Below are 23498 nucleotides of genomic sequence, written 5' to 3' on the forward strand. Positions count from 1 at the left end.
TAGGGGCCCACCCACACCTCCCACTCTAGCCCTGTTGTAGGGGCCCACCCTACACCTCCCACTCCTAGCCCTGTTGTAGGGGCCAACCCTACACCTCCCACCCTAGCCCTGTTGTAGGGGCCCACCCTCCCACACCCTCCCACCCTACTCCCAGCCCTGTTGTAGGGGCCCACCCTACACCTCCCACCCAAGCCCTGTTGTAGGGGCCCACCCTACACCTCCCACTCTAGCCCTGTTTTAGGGGCCCACCCTACACCTCCCACTCTAGCCCTGTTGTAGGGGCCCACCCTACACCTCCCACTCTAGCTCTGTTGTAGGGGCCCACCCTACACCTCCCACTCTAGCCCTGTTGTAGGGGCCCACCCTACACCTCCCACTCTAGCCCTGTTTTAGGGGCCCACCCTACACCTCCCACCCTACACCTCCCACTCCCACTCTAGCCCTGTTGTAGGGGCCCACCCTACACCTCCCACCCTAGCCCTGTTGTAGGGCCCACCCTACACCTCCCACTCTAGCCCTGTTTTAGGGGCCCACCCTACACCTCCCACCTAGCCCTGTTGTAGGGGCCCACCCTACACCTCCCACCCTAGCCCTGTTGTAGGGGCCCACCCTACACCTCCCACTCTAGCCCTGTTGTAGGGGCCCACCCTACACCTCCCACTCTAGCCCTGTTTTAGGGGCCCACCCTACACCTCCCACTCTAGCCCTGTTGTAGGGGCCCACCCTACACCTCCCACTCTAGCTCTGTTGTAGGGGCCCACCCTACACCTCCCACCCTAGCCCTGTTGTAGGGGCCAACCCTACACCTCCCACCCTAGCCCTGTTGTAGGGGCCCACCCTACACCTCCCACCCTAGCCCTGTTGTAGGGGCCCACCCTACACCTCCCACCCAAGCCCTGTTGTAGGGGCCCACCCTACACCTCCCACTCTAGCCCTGTTTTAGGGGCCCACCCTACACCTCCCACTCTAGCCCTGTTGTAGGGGCCCACCCTACACCTCCCACTCTAGCTCTGTTGTAGGGGCCCACCCTACACCTCCCACTCTAGCCCTGTTGTAGGGGCCCACCCTACACCTCCCACTCTAGCCCTGTTTTAGGGGCCCACCCTACACCTCCCACCCTACACCTCCCACTCTAGCCCTGTTGTAGGGGCCCATCCTACACCTCCCACTCTAGCCCTGTTGTAGGGGCCCACCCTACACCTCCCACTCTAGCCCTGTCGTAGGGGCCCACCCTACACCTCCCACTCTAGCCCTGTCGTAGGGGCCCACCCTACACCTCACACTCTAGCCCTGTTGTAGGGGCCCACCCTACACCTCCCACTCTAGCCCTGTTGTAGGGGCCCACCCTACACCTCCCACCCTACACCTCCCACTCTAGCCCTGTTGTAGGGGCCCACCCTACACCTCCCACCCTAGCCCTGTTGTAGGGGCCCACCCTACACCTCCCACTCTAGCCCTGTTGTAGGGGCCCACACTACACCTCCCACTCTAGCCATGTTGTAGGGGCCCACCCTACACCTCCCACCCTAGCCCTGTTGTAGGGGCCCACCCTACACCTCCTACTCTAGCCCTGTTGTAGGGGCCCACCCTACACCTCCCACTCTAGCCCTGTTGTAGGGGCCTGCCATACACCTCCCACTCTAGCCCTGTTGTAGGGGCCTGCCATACACCCTACACCTCCCACTCTAGCCCTGTTGTAGGGGCCCACCCTACACCTCCCACTCTAGCCCTGTTGTAGGGGCCCACCCTACACCTCCCACTCTAGCCATGTTTTAGGGGCCCACCCTACACCTCCCACTCTAGCCCTGTTGTAGGGGCCCACCCTACACCTCCCACCCTACACCTCCCACTCTAGCCCTGTTGTAGGGGCCCACCCTACACCTCCCACTCTAGCCCTGTTGTAGGGGCCCACCCTACACCTCCCACCGTAGCCCTGTTGTAGGGGCCCACCCTACACCTCCCACTCTAGCCCTGTTGTAGGGGCCTGCCATACACCTCCCACTCTAGCCCTGTTGTAGGGGCCTGCCATACACCTCCCACTCTAGCCCTGTTGTAGGGGCCTGCCATACACCTCCCACTCTAGCCCTGTTGTAGGGGCCCACCCTACACCTCCCACTCTAGCCCTGTTGTAGTGGCCCACCCTACACCTCACACCCTGTCCCTGTTTTAGTCAGGAATGTGGAGAATGTTGTGTCCGCAGTAGGGGGCCTTTCTCCCAGGCCCCGGGAGACCAGTCTGCTGGCTAATGACTGACCAGACTATCAGAGTGTTAAACCTGAGATTGACTCCAGGGTCTGTGTTGCTGAAAACCCAGCTCATTCTCCCTCCCTCCCACCCCTCCTCCTCCTCCTCCCTCCCCTCCCTCCCTCCTTCACCCCCCATCCATCCCTCCCTCCCTCCTTCACCCCCCCTCCTCCACCCTCTCCTCCCTCCCTCCCTCCTTCACCCCCTCCCTCCTTCACCCCCCCTCCTCCCTCCCTCCCCCTCCCTCCTTCACCCCCTCTCCTCCCTCTCTCCTCCCTCCCTCCTCCCCCCCTCCCTCTCCTCCCTCCCTCCTCCCCCTCCCTCCCTCCCTCCTCCTCCCTCCTCCTCCCTCCCTCTCTCCCGAATTATTGCTTATCTTGCCAACATATAATGTCCATTTTAGCCCATTGAAGCGAACGTTTATTTCTTCAATAGAGAAAATCGTCATGTAAAGAAACATTTGAGTGAATGCTGGTGAAGAAACCGTTGTCGCAATTCAACACATGGAAATGTAAGTGGGGGGTACATATTACAATGGTAATATAATAATCAGCATACAGAATAAGATGGTGCTCTCCAAAATAGAGCATTTGTCGAGAAAACAACAACTACAAAAACATCATGCATTGACAGAGTGATCTTCACAAGCCAACTTGTCAGAGAGAGAACAGAATGTATCAGCTAACTACACAGGACAGATAGAACAGAATGTAACAGCTAACTACACAGGACATAGAGAACAGAATGTAGCAGCTAACTACACAGGACAGAGAGAACAGAATGTAGCAGCTAACTACACAGGACAGATAGAACAGAATGTATCAGCTAACTACACAGGACAGAGAGAACAGAATGTAGCAGCTAACTACACAGGACAGATAGAACAGAATGTATCAGCTAACTACACAGGACAGAGAGAACAGAATGTAGCAGCTAACTACACAGGACAGAGAGAACAGAATGTAGCAGCTAACTACACAGGACAGAGAGAACAGAATGTATCAGCTAACTACACAGGACAGATAGAACAGAATGTATCAGCTAACTACACAGGACAGAGAGAACAGAATGTAGCAGCTAACTACACAGGACATATAGAACAGAATGTAGCAGCTAACTACACAGGACAGAGAGAACAGAATGTAGCAGCTAACTACACAGGACAGAGAGAACAGAATGTAGCAGCTAACTACACAGGACAGAGAGAACAGAATGTAGCAGCTAACTACACAGGACAGAGAGAACAGAATGTAACAGCTAACTACACAGGACATAGAGAACAGAATGTAGCAGCTAACTACAGAGGACATAGAGAACAGAATGTATCAGCTAACTACACAGGACAGAGAGAACAGAATGTAGCAGCTAACTACACAGGACATAGAGAACAGAATGTAGCAGCTAACTACACAGGACAGAGAGAACAGAATGTAACAGCTACACAGAGAGAACATAATGTAACAGCTAACTACACAGGAAATAGAGAACATAATGTAGCAGCTAACTACACAGGATAGAGAGAACAGAATGTAACAGCTAACTACACAGGACATAGAGAACAGAATGTAGCAGCTAACTACACAGGACAGAGAGAACAGAATGTAGCAGCTAACTACACAGGACATAGAGAACAGAATGTAGCAGCTAACTACACAGGACATAGAGAACAGAATGTAGCAGCTAACTACACAGGACATAGAGAACAGAATGTAGCAGCTAACTACACAGGACAGAGAGAACAGAATGTAGCAGCTAACTACACAGGACAGATAGAACAGAATGTATCAGCTAACTAACAGGACAGATAGAACAGAATAACTACACAGGACAGAGAGAACAGAATGTAGCAGCTAACTACACAGGACATATAGAACAGAATGTAGCAGCTAACTACACAGGACAGAGAGAACAGAATGTATCAGCTAACTACACAGGACAGAGAGAACAGAATGTAGCAGCTAACTACACAGGACAGAGAGAACAGAATGTAGCAGCTAACTACACAGGACAGAGAGAACAGAATGTAACAGCTAACTACACAGGACATAGAGAACAGAATGTAGCAGCTAACTACAGAGGACATAGAGAACAGAATGTATCAGCTAACTACACAGGACAGAGAGAACAGAATGTAGCAGCTAACTACACAGGACATAGAGAACAGAATGTAGCAGCTAACTACACAGGACAGAGAGAACAGAATGTAACAGCTACACAGAGAGAACATAATGTAACAGCTAACTACACAGGAAATAGAGAACATAATGTAGCAGCTAACTACACAGGATAGAGAGAACAGAATGTAGCAGCTAACTACACAGGACATAGAGAACAGAATGTAGCAGCTAACTACACAGGACAGAGAGAACAGAATGTATCAGCTAACTACACAGGACATAGAGAACAGAATGTATCAGCTAACTACACAGGACATAGAGAACAGAATGTAGCAGCTAACTACACAGGACATAGAGAACAGAATGTATCAGCTAACTACACAGGACATAGAGAACAGAATGTATCAGCTAACTACACAGGACATAGAGAACAGAATGTATCAGCTAACTACACAGGACATAGAGAACAGAATGTATCAGCTAACTACACAGGACAGAGATTTTTACAGACTTTATAGTCTTGTCACAGCTAACAAACAACTCTCTCTCACACCACTACAACCAACATCAATGACTATAGATCAGGCCATGGCTGGGTCCCTATTCCGTATAGAGTTGCATTACTTCTGACCAGAGCCCTATGGGCCCTGTATAAGGATAGTGTTCCATTTAGGAGGCCTGGTCTCTGTGGTGTCTGGACTGACCATGCTGTGTGTTTTGGGATGGTGCTCGTCTCAGCAGACCAGGCCGTAGCAATCCTCTGTATAGCTAAAACAATTATCCTCCTTATTGGCAGTGCTGAAGGCAGAGTCCCCCAGGGCTGTGTCTCGGCGCCCCTAAAGATTGACGGTTCCGTGGTAGAACAGGCCTGTAGAGTGACGGTTCCGTGGTAGAACAGGCCTGTAGAGTGACGGTTCCATGGTAGAATAGGCCTGTAGAGTGACGGTTCCGTGGTAAAACAGGCCTGTAACAGGTTAGAACAGGCCTGTAGAGTGACGGTTCCGTGGTAGAACAGGCCTGTAGAGTGACGGTTCTGTGGTAGAACAGGCCTGTAGATTGACGGTTCCACGGTAGAACAGGCTTGTAGAGTGACGGTTCCGTGGTAGAACAGGCCTGTAGAGTGACGGTTCCGTGGTAGAACAGGCCTGTAGAGTGACGGTTCCGTGGTAGAACAGGCCTGTAGATCGACGGTTCCACGGTAGAACAGGCCTGTAGAGTGACGGTTCCGCGGTAGAACAGGCCTGTAGAGTGACGGTTCCGCGGTAGAACAGGCCTGTAGAGTGACGGTTCCGCGGTAGAACAGGCCTGTAGAGTGACGGTTCCGTGGTAGAACAGGCCTGTAGATTGACGGTTCCACGGTAGAACAGGCCTGTAGAGTGACGGTTCCGCGGTAGAACAGGCCTGTAGAGTGACGGTTCCGCGGTAGAACAGGCCTGTCGAGTGACAGTTCCATGTAAAACAGACCATCTATCTATGCTGCATGCCTGTTCTTACTGTGTGAGTGAAGAAGGGGGAGCTTGGGGGAAGGAGTTGGTCTGGTCATGGGGATTCTGGGTAGAGCCCCTCCTGGACCCTGAGATCCAGACAGCTGCACCGTATGGGCTGGCAGAGTACTGCAGGGGGTCTGGAGGGTATGCACCTGAGGAACCTGGGACATTACCGGTCTGTCTACTTGTCTGTCTATACTGTCTATCAACCGGTCTGTCTGCCGGTCTGTCTGCCGGTCTGTCGATACTGTCTGTCTACCGGTCTGTCTACTTGTCTGTCTATACGGTCTGTCTGCCGGTCTGTCTGCCGTTCTGTCTGCCGGTCTGTCTGCCTGTCAATACTGTCTGTCTACCGGTCTGTCTGCCGGTCTGTCTACCTGTCTGTCGATACTGTCTGTCTACCGGTCTGTCTGTCTGTCTGCCTGTCTGTCTGCCTGTCTGTCTGCCTGTCTCTCTGCCTGTCTCTCTGCCTGTCTCTCTGCCTGTCTGTCTGCCGGTCTGTCTGCCGGTCTGTCTGCCGGTCTGTCTGCCGGTCTGTCTGCCGGTCTGTCTACCTGTCTGTCTACCTGTCTGTCGATACTGTCTATCTGCCGGTCTGTCTGCCGGTCTGTCTACCTGTCTGCCGATACGGTCTGTCTGCCGGTCTGTCTGCCGGTCTGTCTGCCTGTCTGTCGATACTGTCTATCTACCGGTCTGTCTGCCGGTCTGTCTGCCGGTCTGTCTGTCGATACTGTCTATCTACCGGTCTGTCTGCCGGTCTGTCTACCTGTCTATCTACCGGTCTACCTACCGGTCTGTCTACCTGTCTGTCTATACTGTTTGTCTACTATTCTGTCTGCCGGTCTGTCTGCCTGTGTGTCTATATGGTCTCCCTCTGAGGCCTTCTCCAGGAGCTGAGCCAGGGGGGTGGGGGGGTGGAGAAGCTGGCGACAGAGGTGCTCTTTGAACCCTGTAAAGGGTTCCAGTAACCCAGGCTGGACTCGGACCGGGGGTGGGACACACCCCTCCTCCTCCTCCCACAGACACCCCAAAGTCGTCCCCCAGTCCCTCAGCCTCCTTGTGTTGGAGATGGGTAGTCTTCTCAGGGCTGGTTTCAGGGGACGGATGGGGCAACGCTGGAGCTGAGACTGGGACTGTGGCTGTCTCAGGTTGCTGCTGTTCTCAGCCTTGGACCATGTGATGCTCAGTCTGATCAACAGCATCTCTCTCCTCCCCTGGGTTGGAGCCCTTGGTTCAGTCCACTCAGTCCTTCCTTGGGTTAAAGCCTTTGGATCGGTCCACTCAGAGGAGTATGGAGGGGGGTTATCTCTCAGAAGGTGTGGCTGGAATCTGTATACTTTCTCAGGGCCGATGGTGTTAGATATAGCGCAGGTGGATGTAGAAGAGAGGACTCTGGGATACGGGGGTTTTCTATCTTCCTGTGGCTTCCTGGTTTGCGTTTCGTTGTCAGGGGTTATCGGGTACACGGCCTGCAGCGCGGGGCTGTGGAACGTGATGTGTTGGGTCTCAGTTGGAGGTGGATCAGAAATGATCTTGGACATGGTCACAACAGGTACTTTGAGGAGGTCCTCATTATTAAAACTCTTCTTCAGACCAACAGTCTTCTTCTCTGGTAGTCCAGAGGGAACATCTCCCTTCTTCTTCAGACCAACAGTCTTCTTCTCTGGTAGTCCAGGGGGAACATCTCCCTTCTTATCAGGAAGTCCAGAGGGAACATCTCCCTGCTTCTTCAGACCAACAGTCTTCTTCTCTGGAAATCCAGGGGGAACATCTCCCTTCTTGTCAGGAAGTCCAGGGGGAACATCTCCCTTCTTCTCAGGCCTACAACAACAGGTGATAGACAGAATGTGAATAGAGACTGAGAATTCAGTCTTACCATCATGCAAAGCAGAGAGATACAGAGACAACAGGGACATGTAAGTGCTCTGATTTCTAACATGTTTTAAAAGGGATGTCATGTTCTCTCTCTGTGTGTGGAAAATGGCTGGCATTTAGAGTATAATATGTTGTACATTGACATTTATTGTCAGAGTCAGTTTGCAGAGTGAACACAGCAGCACGGTGTATTCTCCAAAACAAGCTCGTGTTTTATATCCCTGGAGAGATCCATCCTCGGTTTTATGAATTGCTCTGAATCTTCTCATTATCGTGTCAGGGCTGGTAAATCCGAGGTGGTGTAGATAGTATTAAATAAAGAATCTAATTTCAGGCTTTTACGAGAAAGCTAGCTCTCCGTATTGGCTGTTCGACAGAAAGCTAGCCCTCCGTGTTGGCTGTTGGACAGAAAGCTAGCCCTCCGTGTTGGCTGTTCGACAGAAAGCTAGCCCTCCGTATTGGCTGTTGGACAGAAAGCTAGCCCTCCGTATTGGCTGTTCGACAGAAAGCTAGCCCTCCGTATTGGCTGTTCGACAGAAAGCTAGCCCTCCTATTGGCTGTTCGACAGAAAGCTAGCCCTCCGTATTGGCTGTTTGACAGAAAGCTAGCCCTCCTATTGGCTGTTTGACAGAAAGCTAGCCCTCCTATTGGCTGTTTGACAGAAAGCTAGCTCTCCGTATTGGCTGTTTGACAGAAAGCTAGCCCTCCTATTGGCTGTTTGACAGAAAGCTAGCTCTCCGTATTGGCTGTTTGACAGAAAGCTAGCCCTCCTATTGGCTGTTTGACAGAAAGCTAGCCCTCCTATTGGCTGTTTGACAGAAAGCTAGCCCTCCTATTGGCTGTTTGCATTCCAGAAGCACTTCTTCCTTTTTATTTCATATTGAGCCACTTTACGCCCATTTTATTAGTCCAACTGCGTTCCATGCTAGAGGTGATTGTGGTGTGTGTGTGTGTGTGTGTGTGTGTGTGTGTGTGTGTGTGTGTGTGTGTGTGTGTGTGTGTGTATGAGTGTGTAATCTGCATGGCCCTCACAACTCTCCAGTTCTGCTCAGGCTCTTAACCTCTCTCTCCAACTGCTCTCTCCTTCTTTCTCGCACCAGATAGTTAAATGAATGTCTCAGAGTTCCTCTCCTCCTGCTTCCCCCCGTTCTCCTCCTGCTTCCCCCCCCGTTCTCCTCCTGCTTCAGGCAGCAGACTAACCAGCCTTTAAATCATTAATAAGCAGAAAATGAGACCGCGTGTGTCTGCTGCCGGAGATATTGACGAGGCACTTCTTTCTCCTCTTCATCTCTCTTTTCATTTGTTGCCATGAATTTAACGAACAAGACACTCATATTTAGAGGAGCTAAAGCTGTGAAAACAGATTACTGTACGTAGACTATACCTGGGGAGGGATGATTACTGTACGTAGACTACACCTGGGGAGGGATGATTACTGTACGTAGACTACACCTGGGGAGGGATGATTACTGTACGTAGACTACACCTGGGGAGGGATGATTACTGTACGTAGACTACACCTGGGGAGGGATGATTACTGTACGTAGACTACACCTGGGGAGGGATGATTACTGTACGTAGACTACACCTGGGGAGGGATGATTACTGTACGTAGACTACCCTGGGGAGGGATGATTACTGTACGTAGACTACACCTGGGGAGGGATGATTACTGTAGAGACTACACCTGGGGAGGGATGATTACTTACGTAGACTACACCTGGGGAGGGATGATTACTACACCTGGGGAGGGATGATTACTGTACGTAGACTACACCTGGGGAGGGATGATTACTGTACGTAGACTACACCTGGGGAGGGATGATTACTGGGGAGGGATGATTACTGTAGACTACACCTGGGGAGGGATGATTACTGTAGTAGACTACACCTGGGGAGGGATGATTACTGATGATGGGGAGGGATGATTACTGTACGTAGACTACACCTGGGGAGGGATGATTACTGTACGTAGACTACACCTGGGGAGGGATGATTACTGTACGTAGACTACACCTGGGGAGGGATGATTACTGTACGTAGACTATACCTGGGGAGGGATGATTACTGTACGTAGACTATACCTGGGGAGGGATGATTACTGTACGTAGACTACACCTGGGGAGGGATGATTACTGTGGGGAGGGATGATTACTGTACGTAGACTATACCTGGGGAGGGATGATTACTGTATACCTGGGGAGGGATGATTACTGTACGTACTACACCTGGGGAGGGATGATTACTGTACGTAGACTATACCTGGGGAGGGATGATTACTGTATGTAGACTATACCTGGGGAGGGATGATTACTGTATGTAGACTACACCTGGGGAGGGATGATTGCTGTATGTAGACTACACCTGGGGAGGGATGATTGCTGTATGTAGACTATACCTGGGGAGGGATGATTACTGTACGTAGACTATACCTGGGGAGGGATGATTACTGTACGTAGACTATACCTGGGGAGGGATGATTACTGTACGTAGACTATACCTGGGGAGGGATGATTACTGTACGTAGACTACACCTGGGGAGGGATGATTGCTGTACGTAGACTACACCTGGGGAGGGATGATTACTGTACGTAGACTACACCTGGGGAGGGATGATTACTGGTAGACTATACCTGGGGAGGGATGATTACTGTACGTAGACTACACCTGGGGAGGGATGATTACTGTACGTAGACTACACCTGGGGAGGGATGATTACTGTACGTAGACTACACCTGGGGAGGGATGATTGCTGTACGTAGACTACACCTGGGGAGGGATGATTACTGTACGTAGACTACACCTGGGGAGGGATGATTACTGTACGTAGACTATACCTGGGCAGGGATGATTACTGTACGTAGACTACACCTGGGGAGGGATGATTACTGTACGTAGACTACACCTGGGGGGGATGATTACTGTACGTAGACTAGACCTGGGGAGGGATGATTGCTGTATGTAGACTACACCTGGGGAGGGATGATTGCTGTACGTAGACTACACCTGGGGAGGGATGATTGCTGTATGTAGACTATACCTGGGGAGGGATGATTACTGTATGTAGACTACACCTGGGGAGGGATGATTACTGTATGTAGACTACACCTGGGGAGGGATGATTGCTGTATGTAGACTACACCTGGGGAGGGATGATTGCTGTATGTAGACTACACCTGGGGAGGGATGATTGCTGTATGTAGACTACACCTGGGGAGGGATGATTACTGTATGTAGACTACACCTGGGGAGGGATGATTGCTGTATGTAGACTACACCTGGGGAGGGATGATTGCTGTATGTAGACTATACCTGGGGAGGGATGATTACTGTACGTAGACTAGACCTGGGGAGGAACAGGGCTCCGGGCAGCCGAGCGGAAATGGAGGAAAACTCGCCTCCCTGCGGACCTGACATCCTTTCACTCCCTCCTCTCTACATTTTCCTCTTCTCTCTCTGCTGCTAAAGCCACTTTCTACCACTCTAAATTCCAAGCATCTGCCTCTAACCCTAGGAAGCTCTTTGCAACCTTCTCCTCCCTCCTGAATCCTCCTCCCCCTCCCCCCCCTCCTCCCTCTCTGCAGATGACTTCGTCAACCATTTTGAAAAGAAGGTCGACGACATCCGATCCTCGTTTGCTAAGTCAAACGACACCGCTGGTTCTGCTCACACTGCCCTACCCTGTGCTCTGACCTCTTTCTCCCCTCTCTCTCCAGATGAAATCTCGCGTCTTGTGACGGCCGGCCGCCCTACAACCTGCCCGCTTGACCCTATCCCCTCCTCTCTTCTCCAGACCATTTCCGGAGACCTCCTCCCTTACCTCACCTCGCTCATCAACTCATCCCTGACCGCTGGCTACGTCCCTTCCGTCTTCAAGAGAGCGAGAGTTGCACCCCTTCTGAAAAAACCTACACTCGATCCCTCCGATGTCAACAACTACAGACCAGTATCCCTTCTTTCTTTTCTCTCCAAAACTCTTGAACGTGCCGTCCTTGGCCAGCTCTCCCGCTATCTCTCTCAGAATGACCTTCTTGATCCAAATCAGTCAGGTTTCAAGACTAGTCATTCAACTGAGACTGCTCTTCTCTGTATCACGGAGGCGCTCCGCACTGCTAAAGCTAACTCTCTCTCCTCTGCTCTCATCCTTCTAGACCTATCGGCTGCCTTCGATACTGTGAACCATCAGATCCTCCTCTCCACCCTCTCCGAGTTGGGCATCTCCGGCGCGGCCCACGCTTGGATTGCGTCCTACCTGACAGGTCGCTCCTACCAGGTGGCGTGGCGAGAATCCGTCTCCACACCACGTGTTCTCACCACTGGTGTCCCCCAGGGCTCTGTTCTAGGCCCTCTCCTATTCTCGCTATACACCAAGTCACTTGGCTCTGTCATAACCTCACATGGTCTCTCCTATCATTGCTATGCAGACGACACACAATTAATCTTCTCCTTTCCCCCTTCTGATGACCAGGTGGCGAATCGCATCTCTGCATGTCTGGCAGACATATCCGTGTGGATGACGGATCACCACCTCAAGCTGAACCTCGGCAAGACGGAGCTGCTCTTCCTCCCGGGAAGGACTGCCCGTTCCATGATCTCGCCATCACGGTTGACAACTCCATTGTGTCCTCCTCCCAGAGCGCTAAGAACCTTGGCGTGATCCTGGACAACACCCTGTCGTTCTCAACTAACATCAAGGCGGTGGCCCGTTCCTGTAGGTTCATGCTCTACAACATCCGCAGAGTACGACCCTGCCTCACACAGGAAGCGGCGCAGGTCCTAATCCAGGCACTTGTCATCTCCCGTCTGGATTACTGCAACTCGCTGTTGGCTGGGCTCCCTGCCTGTGCCATTAAACCCCTACAACTCATCCAGAACGCCGCAGCCCGTCTGGTGTTCAACCTTCCCAAGTTCTCTCACGTCACCCCGCTCCTCCGCTCCCTCCACTGGCTTCCAGTTGAAGCTCGCATCCGCTACAAGACCATGGTGCTTGCCTACGGAGCTGTGAGGGGAACGGCACCTCAGTACCTCCAGGCTCTGATCAGGCCCTACACCCAAACAAGGGCACTGCGTTCATCCACCTCTGGCCTGCTCGCCTCCCTACCACTGAGGAAGTACAGTTCCCGCTCAGCCCAGTCAAAACTGTTCGCTGCTCTGGCCCCCCAATGGTGGAACAAACTCCCTCACGACGCCAGGACAGCGGAGTCAATCACCACCTTCCGGAGACACCTGAAACCCCACCTCTTTAAGGAATACCTAGGATAGGATAAAGTAATCCCTCTCACCCCCCCTCCCCCTGAAAAGATTTAGATGCACTACTGTTCCACTGGAGGTCATAAGGTGAATGCACCAATTTGTAAGTCGCTCTGGATAAGAGCGTCTGCTAAATGACTTAAATGTAATGTAAATGTGAGGGATGGTTACTGTATGTAGACTATACCTGGGGAGGGATGATTACTGTATGTAGACTATACCTGGGGAGGGATGATTACTGTATGTAGACTACACCTGGGGAGGGATGATTGCTGTATGTAGACTACACCTGGGGAGGGATGATTGCTGTATGTAGACTATACCTGGGGAGGGATGATTACTGTATGTAGACTATACCTGGGGAGGGATGATTGTTGTATGAATATAGACTATGATTGCTGTATGTAGACTATACCTGGGGAGGGATGATTACTGTATGTAGACTACACCTGGGGAGGGATGATTACTGTATGTAGACTACACCTGGGGAGGGATGATTGCTGTATGTAGACTACACCTGGGGAGGGATGATTGCTGTATGTAGACTACACCTGGGGAGGGATGATTGCTGTATGTAGACTACACCTGGGGAGGGATGATTGCTGTATGTAGACTATACCTGGGGAGGGATGATTGCTGTATGTAGACAATACCTGGGGAGGGATGATTGCTGTAGACAATACCTGGGGAGGGACGATTGCTGTATGAATATAGACTATGATTGCTGTATGTAGACTATACCTGGGGAGGGATGATTGCTGTATGTAGACAATACCTGGGGAGGGATGATTGCTGTATATAGACTACACCTGGGGAGGGATGATTGCTGTATATAGACTACACCTGGGGAGGGATGATTGCTGTATATAGACTATACCTGGGGAGGGATGCTTGCTGTATATAGACTACACCTGGGGAGGGATGATTGCTGTATATAGACTACCTGGGGAGGGATGATTGCTGTATATAGACTATACCTGGGGAGGGATGATTGCTGTATATAGACTATACCTGGGGAGGGATGATTGCTGTATGTAGACTACACCTGGGGAGGGATGATTGCTGTATATAGACTACACCTGGGGAGGGATGATTGCTGTATATAGACTATACCTGGGGAGGGATGATTGCTGTATGTAGACTACACCTGGGGAGGGATGATTGCTGTATATAGACTACACCTGGGGAGGGATGATTGCTGTATATAGACTATACCTGGGGAGGGATGATTGCTGTATATAGACTATACCTGGGGGGGGGGGAGAAGCGTGAGACTCCATTATTAGCAGTACTGTGGCGGGGTCCCCCAGGGGTGTGGACCTGACGCCCCTGTAGAGTTACTGTGTGAGTAGCTCCTCTTCCTCACATTGGGCCGTGAGTAATTAGGCAGAACCTACATTGAGAAAGGTATCTAACCTGTACCCAGCTGGACCTGGGGGTCTTTCCTGGTGCAGAGGCTCGTGGGTTCTGGTAGATTTGATGATGGGTGGAAGTCTGGAACATCTCAGGTAGCCAGTACCCCTCAATTCCAGACTGGCTCTATGACAAACATAAAGACACATGTACTGAGTGATAAAATATTAGGAACACCTGCTCTTTCCATTACATACTGTAGACTGACCAGGTGAATCCAGGTGAAAGAAGCTATGATCCCTTATTGATGTCACCTGTTAAATCCACTTCAATCAGTGTAGATGGAAGGGAGGAGACAATTGAGACATGGATTGTGTTTGTGAGCCATTCAGAGGGTGAATGGGCAAGATAAAATATTTAAGAGCCTTTGAACAGGGTATGGTAGTAGGTGCTAGACGCACTAGTTTTTGTCAAGAACTACAATACTGCTGTGTTTTTCACTCTCAGTAGTTTCCAGTGTGTATCGAGAATGGCCCATCACCCGAAGGACATCAAGCCAATTTGACACAACTGTGGGAAGCATTGGAGTCAACATGGGTCAGCATCCCTGTGGAACGCTTTCAACACCTTGTAGAGTCCATGCCCTGACAAATTGATGCTGTTCCGAGTGCGAAAGGGGGGGGTTGCAACTCAATATTAGGTTCCTAATGTTTGGTATACTCTGTGTATACACATGGGGTCGTATTGACTCATACAGACATGGGGTCATATTGACTCATATAGACATTGGGTTATATTGACTCATATAGACATTGGGTTATATTGACTCATACAGACATTGGGTTATATTGACTCATACAGACATTGGGTTATATTGGGGTTATATTGACTCATATAGACATGGGGTTATATTGACTCATATAGACATGGGGTCATATTGACTCATACAGACATGGGGTCATATTGACTCATACAGACATGGGGTTATATTGACTCATACAGACATGGGGTCATATTGACTCCAGTTCCATCCAAAGCATTTTCCCTCAGGGACAGGAAGTGTTGCATGGCGAGGAGTGGCCTTGATAGAAACATGTGAATAAAAGAAGTGAGGAAGTACCTGGGGTCGGGATGAATCTTAGTAACAGGGGGCAGTCTGAGCTCGGGGATGGTGTGTCTCTCCGGGAAGCCCCGTGACCTTTTCACCTTTGAGGCGTGACTCAGGGTGCTTCTCATACTGGGCATGCTCCGTAGGCTCAGCGTCTCGTCCTGGTCTTCCTCATCCAGGGCTCCTCTTCTCGTTGCACCAGGCAGCGGGGCCAGATCTCTAGTCACATCCTGAACCAAATTAAAACACAGAGGGGGTGGGGTTGTGTTCATATGATGCTCTGTCTGAAACCCCTATCTGACCTTTCCAGATCTACAGGAAGGGCGTAGAGGGTCGTAGACAGGGGGGGGTCAATTTGGGATCTAACAAATCAACCGCTGTGCATTGATCATTTCAAGAAGCCTGTGCTTTCCCTAAACCCTATTCCAGAGTGTTAGAAGAGAGGATAGCATCTGTATGAAGATGACTTAGTAGCTGCTGTTCCTGTACTCTACCTTACGGTGCTGCAGGTAGGCTGGCTCTGAGTAGTATGAGAGGACAGGGGAAACGGTCTCTCTGTGGGGTGACTGGGTTCTCTTCATGATCCTGGGGAGGTGCATCTTATTAAGGAAGTGCTGCTGATCAGAGGGCCTGTCCACAAGACACATGGATGTTTCCTCAGAATAGACGAGGAAACAGGGTTATATAGATCTCTGGTACCTATGAAGCTATACGCTGTACAACTTTTATAGAGATAAACAATGTCAATAAACAACTTGAAACTATCTGAATATCCAATCCTGATATTGTGTAGTATGTGTTCGACTTCCCTAGAGATAAAGAAACGTTGTTTATCCACAACGTTTATCCAATCCTGATATTGTGTAGTATGTGTTCAACTTCCCTAGAGATAAAGAAATGTTGTTTATCCACAACGTTTGTCCAATCCTTGGACAATTTCTTTAGAGACATAAAAACTCATAACTTCAACAAAAAAAAATGTTTTTTTTTGCATCAATATATTATAAACCCACTCACCAGCCTCTTGTTCCTTCAATGAAGTGTTTCTTTGTCAGCTCAGGATGCAGCTGTTGTCCTCATATCTACTGTAGAAGAGCCGGGAGACAGAAAATAGCTTTTAAAAACCTTTAAATGACGTTTCCAAACTGAGAATTAATTTAAACATTCCTATTCATTAGAATTAGCATTTTTTGTTGTTGTGGTAATGATTCATTCTTTCAGCCAGCAGCACCGGTAAGATTCTATTAGTGCGGGAAGCCATTTATTTATTTATTATTTATATTTGCATATAAATAGCATTTTGCTGCTTTAATTCCAGCTCTGGGCGGAGGAAAAGCATGTTTAATGATTGCTTGGATGGTAATCTGACAAACTGATTCAAGAGAAGTCTTTTAAAATTAACCCGCTTAGTGTTTTTAAGGTAAAATTGTTGATTAAGTTTAAAATTTGCCATGAAATAACCGGTTGTATCGGGTCCACTCCTGTCTCTCTGCCAAAACACAAAAACTCTAAAATACTCAAGTCAAGTCATTTCAAGTGGTCCTTAACCCTCACATGAACTCGGGAATGCTGCCTACAACCTCATGGTAATGATGAGTATTCGGACAAAATCAGATCGCTTTATCACACGCCAGACCTTTCTTGAGTAGAAGAACAAACTCAAGCGTGTTTAGTGTTTCTGCAGAATAAAGCTATAGCGTACATCTTACCTCAAAAGACACAGAGTTACGTTATTGTGTGAAGTTCAGTAGTGAGTCGTACCTGAGTGCTGGTCATGTCAGCCGTTGAGCAGGGTGGCTAGTGGGAGGTAGAGTGTTGAGGAGGCTCCTGAGTGCCTGCCTCTGCCTCTGCGTCTGCCCCCTCCTACCTCTTGCAGAGGGACACCGGGAACTAACACGGAGGGGATAGGTCAGCTCTAAAGTCCCAGTTAAGCCAGCCCACTGCTGCTGATGGGTTCTTCTATGGGGACGGACAAATAAAACTTCCGGAACCTTCTTTTCTTTCTAAGAGTGTAGCTGGCTATGACATCATAAGCTTCTTAGAACCTGTTTTTTTTCTTTCTAAGAGTGTAGCTGTCTATGACATCATACGCTTCTTAGAACCTGTTTTTTTTTCTTCCTAAGAGTGTAGCTGTCTATGACATCATAAGCTAGCCATATCAGGGCTATGGGCTGGCCATACTCCTTCAATAAGACCCCACACAAAACAGGGACTACTCAGTCTGAAGGACCAGGGACTACTCAGTCTAAAGGAACAGGGACTACTCAGTCTAAAGGAACAGGGACTACTCAGTCTGAAGGACCAGGGACTACTCAGTCTAATATAACTGAGACCTGTTAGACCTATAAATGTCTTACACATTACCACAGTTGATTGCATCAGAATAGATTTAGGCTACCATCATCTAGATTTATAGGATTTTACCTTGAGGTTTGAAATGATTTTGCCCTTACAGTATGTGCTTTTTTCCCTCCAGGTATACCATTATCACTGATTAACAGAACAGAACATTACCTTAGACTATGAACTGATTTCCTCTGACTGGTATCCAAAGCCAACCTGAGTTGAGCCCTGTGTTTATGACATCTGTGTTTGAGAGATCTGTGTTTATGACATCTGTGTTTGAGAGATCTGTGAGTTGAGCCCTGTGTTTATGACATCTGTGTTTGAGAGATCTGTGAGTTGAGCCCTGTGTTTATGACATCTGTGTTTGAGAGATCTGTGAGTTGAGCCCTGTGTTTATGACATCTGTGTTTGAGAGATCTGTGAGTTGAGCCCTGTGTTTATGACATCTGTGTTTGAGAGATCTGTGAGTTGAGCCCTGTGTTTATGACATCTGTGTTTGAGAGATCTGTGAGTTGAGCCCTGTGTTTATGACATCTGTGTTTGAGAGATCTGTGAGTTGAGCCCTGTGTTTATGACATCTGTGTTTGAGAGATCTGTGTTTATGACATCTGTGTTTGAGAGATCTGTGAGTTGAGCTCTGTGTTTGAGAGATATGTGTTTGAGAGATCTATGAGTTTACCCCTGGGGGTGAGAGAATTGTGAGTTGAGCCCTGTGTTTGAGAGGAGACCTGTGAGTTGAGCCCTGTGTTTGAGAGGAGACCTGTGAGTTGAGCCTTGTTTGAGAGATCTGTGAGTTGATCCCTGTGTTTGAGATGAGACCTGTGAGTTGAGCCTCGTGTTTGAGAGATCTGTGAGCTGAGCCCTGTGTTTGAGAGGAGACCTGTGAGTTGAGCCTTGTGTTTGTGAGAGCTGAGTTTGAGAGATCTGTGTTTGAGATGAGATCTGTAAGTTGAGCCCTGTGTTTGAGAAATATGTAAGTTGAGCCCTGTGTTTGAGAGATATGTAAGTTGAGCCCTGTGTTTGAGAGATATGTAAGTTGAGCCCTGTGTTTGAGAGATATGTAAGTTGAGCCCTGTGTTTGAGAGATATGTAAGTTGAGCCCTGTGTTTGAGAGATATGTGTGTTGAGCCCTGTTTGTGATTAGATATTAAAAACTCTAGCTGCGTCGGGGACCCCCACCTGATTCAACTTGTCAACTAATCACCAAGCCCTTGAATAGGTGAATCAGGTGAGCTAGTTGAGAGCTACAACAACAATGTGAAACGTCTGGGTGACCCCGAAGGGAGGGTTGAGAAACACGGCTTTAGAGGCGGCTCAGTGGACTGTAAATATTCCTGTCAACAAAAACACAGAGGAGATAACAGAGAGGACCAGCCTGGATACTTTCTACATTGTCCCGGCTGGTCCTCTCGGTTACTTCCTCTTCTACTAGAAAGGAGGTAACAGAGAGGACCAGCCTGGTAGGTAACAGAGAGGAGAGCTCTCCTATCAGGCCACACCAGAGGGACTAAGCCCCACCTACAGTGTTCTCCCAGAGGAGAGCTCTCCTATCAGGCCACACCAGAGGGACTAAGCCCCGCCTACAGTGTTCTCCCAGAGGAGAGCTCTCCTAACAGGCCACACCAGCATCACACATTCCAGACACTACAATCATTAGCTCCCTCACATAATCCACACAGAGCACACACACTCACCGAGCACAGAGCTGTTGCTGCTAGTTCCAGCATATATAGACCATTTACAAGGACTCACCAAGTATAGAGCTGTTGCTGCTAGTTCCAGCATATATAGACCATTTACAAGGACTATCCAATGAAGTGGGACCTAAATACCTGATAGTCTTTCTCTGTCATTGTTTGGTTTTAGTTGCAGTTTCAGAGATAAGTTCATGTTGTTTGGAGAGATAGAATACCAGTTCAGTTCATGTTGTTTGGAGAGATAGAATACCAGTTCAGTTCATGTTGTTTGGAGAGATAGAATACTAGTTCAGTTCATGTTGTTTGGAGAGATAGAATACCAGTACAGTTGATGGTGTTTGGAGAGATAGAATACTAGTTCAGTTCATGTTGTTTGGAGAGATAGAATACCAGTTCAGTTGATGGTGTTTGGAGAGATAGAACACCAGTTCAGTTGATGGTGTTTGGAGAGACTAGGTAAGTCAGTTAAGAACAAATTCAGGGGAACAGTGGGTTAACTGCCTGTTCAGGGGAACAGTGGGTTAACTGCCTGTTCAGGGGCAGAACGACAGATTCTATTTGATCCAGCAACCTTCCAGTTACTGGGCCCGATGCTCTAACCACTAGGCTACCTGCCACCCCACGTAGCCTAGTGGTTAAATAAAACCAGTTCCCTTCCAGTTACTGGGCCCGATGCTCTAACCACTAGGCTACCTGCCACCCCACGTAGCCTAGTGGTTAAATAAAACCAGTTCCCTTCCAGTTACTGGGCCCGATGCTCTAACCACTAGGCTACCTGCCACCCCACGTAGCCTAGTGGTTAAATAAAACCAGTTCCTTCCAGTTACTGGGCCCGATGCTCTAACCACTAGGCTACCTGCCACCCCACGTAGCCTAGTGGTTAAATAAAACCAGTTCCCTTCCAGTTACTGGGCCCGATGCTCTAACCACTAGGCTACCTGCCACCCCACGTAGCCTAGTGGTTAAATAAAACCAGTTCCCTTCCAGTTACTGGGCCCGATGCTCTAACCACTAGGCTACCTGCCACCCCACGTAGCCTAGTGGTTAAATAAAACCAGTTCCCTTCCAGTTACTGGCCCCGATGCTCTAACCACTAGGCTACCTGCCACCCCACGTAGCCTAGTGGTTAAATAAAACCAGTTCCCTTCCAGTTACTGGCCCCGATGCTCTAACCACTAGGCTACCTGTCACCCCACGTAGCCTAGTGGTTAAATAAAACCAGTTCCCTTCCAGTTACTGGGCCCGATGCTCTAACCACTAGGCTACCTGCCACCCCACGTAGCCTAGTGGTTAAATAAAACCAGTTCCCTTCCAGTTACTGGGCCCGATGCTCTAACCACTAGGCTACCTGCCACCCCACGTAGCCTAGTGGTTAAATAAAACCAGTTCCCTTCCAGGTACTGGGCCCGATGCTCTAACCACTAGGCTACCTGCCACCCCACGTAGCCTAGTGGTTAAATAAAACCAGTTCCCTTCCAGTTACTGGCCCGATGCTCTAACCACTAGGCTCCCTGCCACCCCACGTAACCTAGTGGTTAAATAAAACCAGTTCAGAAATGTTGTTTGGTTTTAATCTATAATATTTACTGGTGACCACTGCTCCCTACTGGTCAATGGCAGAGTGAAGTCAGTCCAAGGACCTCAACGGAGTCTAAGGCTGCGTCCCAATTTACCTTCCTTCCCCTGGAAGTGTACACACCAGTGTAAACATGCATACTTCAGGGGAAGGGTGGAGAATGGGGACACAACCTGAGGTGAAGATGTCCACTCCACTTCTCCTCCTTAATGAGCTAATTAAATGATCCTTCAACCTTCCAAAGCTTATTATCAGCCCTTTAATTGGCCCTCCACGTTAATTAATTAATTAGCTTACTTGCTCGCGTGGAACATTAGATTCCCCCCTTTTCATCTGATCAGCAACAAATTGGAGACAAGTGAGACAAACGTTGAGGAACTTTACAAAAGTTCATTTCTGATTCTGAAGTGGCATGTAGCCTAGCGGTTAAAGAGCTGGTCCAGTAACTCAAAAGTAGCCGGTTCGAATACTTCAGCAGACGATGTGAGAAAAATCTGTCGATGTGCCCTTGAGCAAGGCACTTTGTCTTAATTTGATCTAGGGGTGCCGTACTACTATGGCTACACCCTGTGAAACCGCACATTTCACTGACCTATCCTGGTGTATGTGACAATAAAACATTTTATATTTTGATGATCTGGGATGTCCCTGCCATCTTTGGCGCGTATACAGTGCTGATAGGTGTACTTGTTAGGACTATAAAACTGAACAGACATGGACCAGTCGTTTAGCGTCGAGTAGCTAGTGACCTTTGCAGAGACAGATTGTCTATGATGAACGCCATCTTTAAAAGGTTTGGGTTTTCATCAACTGGACATATTATCTATGTTGGGTTATGAGGCTCGCTGCAGTCAGCTAACAGTCAGCTAACAGTCAGCTAACAGTCAGCTTGGAGGGTAGCATTATGGAACTGGCCTGCTGCTTGGAGGGTAGCATTATGGTACTGGCCTGCTGCAGTCAGCTAACAGTCAGCTTGGAGGGTAGCATTATGGTACTGGCCTGCTGCAGTCAGCTAACAGTCAGCTTGGAGGGTAGCATTATGGTACTGGCCTGCTGCAGTCAGCTAACAGTCAGCTTGGAGGGTAGCATTATGGAACTGGCCTGCTGCAGTCAGCTAACAGTCAGCTTGGAGGGTAGCATTATGGTACTGGCCTGCTGCAGTCAGCTAACAGTCAGCTTGGAGGGTAGCATTATGGTACTGGCCTGCTGCTTGGAGGGTAGCATTATGGAACTGGCCTGCTGCAGTCAGCTAACAGTCAGCTTGGAGGGTAGCATTATGGAACTGGCCTGCTGCAGTCAGCTAACAGTCAGCTTGGAGGGTAGCATTATGGTACTGGCCTGCTGCAGTCAGCTAACAGTCAGCTTGGAGGGTAGCATTATGGAACTGGCCTGCTGCAGTCAGCTAACAGTCAGCTTGGAGGGTAGCATTATGGTACTGGCCTGCTGCAGTCAGCTAACAGTCAGCTTGGAGGGTAGCATTATGGAACTGGCTCGCTGCAGTCAGCTAACAGTCAGCTTGGAGGGTAGCATTATGGTACTGGCCTGCTGCAGTCAGCTAACAGTCAGCTTGGAGGGTAGCATTATGGTACTGGCCTGCTGCAGTCAGCTAACAGTCAGCTTGGAGGGTAGCATTATGGTACTGGCCTGCTGCAGTCAGCTAACAGTCAGCTTGGAGGGTAGCATTATGGTACTGGCCTGCTGCAGTCAGCTAACAGTCAGCTTGGAGGGTAGCATTATGGTACTGGCCTGCTGCTTGGAGGGTAGCATTATGGCACTGGCCTGCTGCTTGGAGGGTAGCATTATGGTACTGGCCTGCTGCTTGGAGGGTAGCATTATGGTACTGGCCTGCTGCTTGGAGGGTAGCATTATGGCACTGGCCTGCTGCTTGGAGGGTAGCATTATGGCACTGGCCTGTTTCTTGGAGGGTAGCATTATGGAACTGGCCTGCTGCTTGGAGAGTAGCATTATGGCACTGGCCTGCTGCTTGGAGGGTAGCATTATGGCATGAATTACATGTGTTTACATAGGCAGACCAATTATGCATGTTTCTTTCTCACTCATTGGTCTTTTGACCAATTGGATTAGCTCTGAAAAAGATCTGTGATTGGTCAAAAGACCAATTAGTAGAAAAAAATATCAGAATTGTTCTGCCAAACACAACCATGGTTTCACACTTGTAACTGCAACAACATTTTGCTCAGGGCCCCGAAAAGGCCAGGGCCAGCTCTGGCTGCATGTCTGGATATGGATAGGGCCCCTAAAAGGCCAGGGCCAGCTCTGGCTGCATGTCTGGATATGGATAGGGCCCCTAAAAGGCCAGGGCCGGCTCTGGCTGCATGTCTGGGTATGGATAGGGCCCCTAAAAGGCCAGGGCCGGCTCTGGGTGCATGTCTTGGTATGGATAGGGCCCCTAAAAGGCCAGGGCCGGCTCTGGCTGCATGTCTG

General features: G+C 49.5%; 1 protein-coding gene across 6 annotated transcripts; it reads right to left on the reverse strand.

The window, feature by feature from the left end:
- Positions 1-6548: 6548 nt before the first annotated feature.
- On the reverse strand, positions 6549-17407 carry si:dkey-39a18.1 (uncharacterized protein LOC557637 homolog). 6 transcript variants are annotated; one of them, XM_065021273.1, is made up of 6 exons: positions 17196-17407; positions 16452-16516; positions 15929-16019; positions 15447-15664; positions 14390-14512; positions 6549-7669 (listed from the first exon to the last, which is right to left on the reverse strand). In XM_065021273.1, exons 3-6 carry the CDS (start codon positions 16013-16015, stop codon positions 6631-6633), a joined length of 1467 nt encoding a protein of 488 aa, XP_064877345.1. In that variant the 5' UTR covers positions 16016-16019; positions 16452-16516; positions 17196-17407; the 3' UTR covers positions 6549-6630. The 6 variants fall into 6 exon arrangements, with proteins under 6 accessions (XP_064877345.1, XP_064877341.1, XP_064877344.1 ...); XM_065021269.1 differs by having other exon boundaries at positions 15929-16317; XM_065021272.1 differs by having other exon boundaries at positions 16452-16519.
- Between the last annotated feature and the right edge of the window lie 6091 nt (positions 17408-23498).

Source organism: Oncorhynchus nerka, linkage group LG8, assembly GCF_034236695.1.
Source record: "Oncorhynchus nerka isolate Pitt River linkage group LG8, Oner_Uvic_2.0, whole genome shotgun sequence".
NCBI classification, from domain to species: domain Eukaryota; kingdom Metazoa; phylum Chordata; class Actinopteri; order Salmoniformes; family Salmonidae; genus Oncorhynchus; species Oncorhynchus nerka.

Bases quoted from the DNA above. Each gene is read 5' to 3' on its own strand.
- si:dkey-39a18.1 (XM_065021269.1), bottom strand. From the start codon at position 16,081: ATGTGTCTTGTGGACAGGCCCTCTGATCAGCAGCACTTCCTTAATAAG. The intron at 14,513-15,446 runs GTACTTCCTCAC...TGTTTGTCATAG, and splicing joins AAGATTCATCCCGACCCCAG to AGCCAGTCTGGAATTGAGGG. The intron at 7,670-14,389 runs GTTAGATACCTT...CTGTTGTTGTAG, and splicing joins CCAGGTCCAGCTGGGTACAG to GCCTGAGAAGAAGGGAGATG.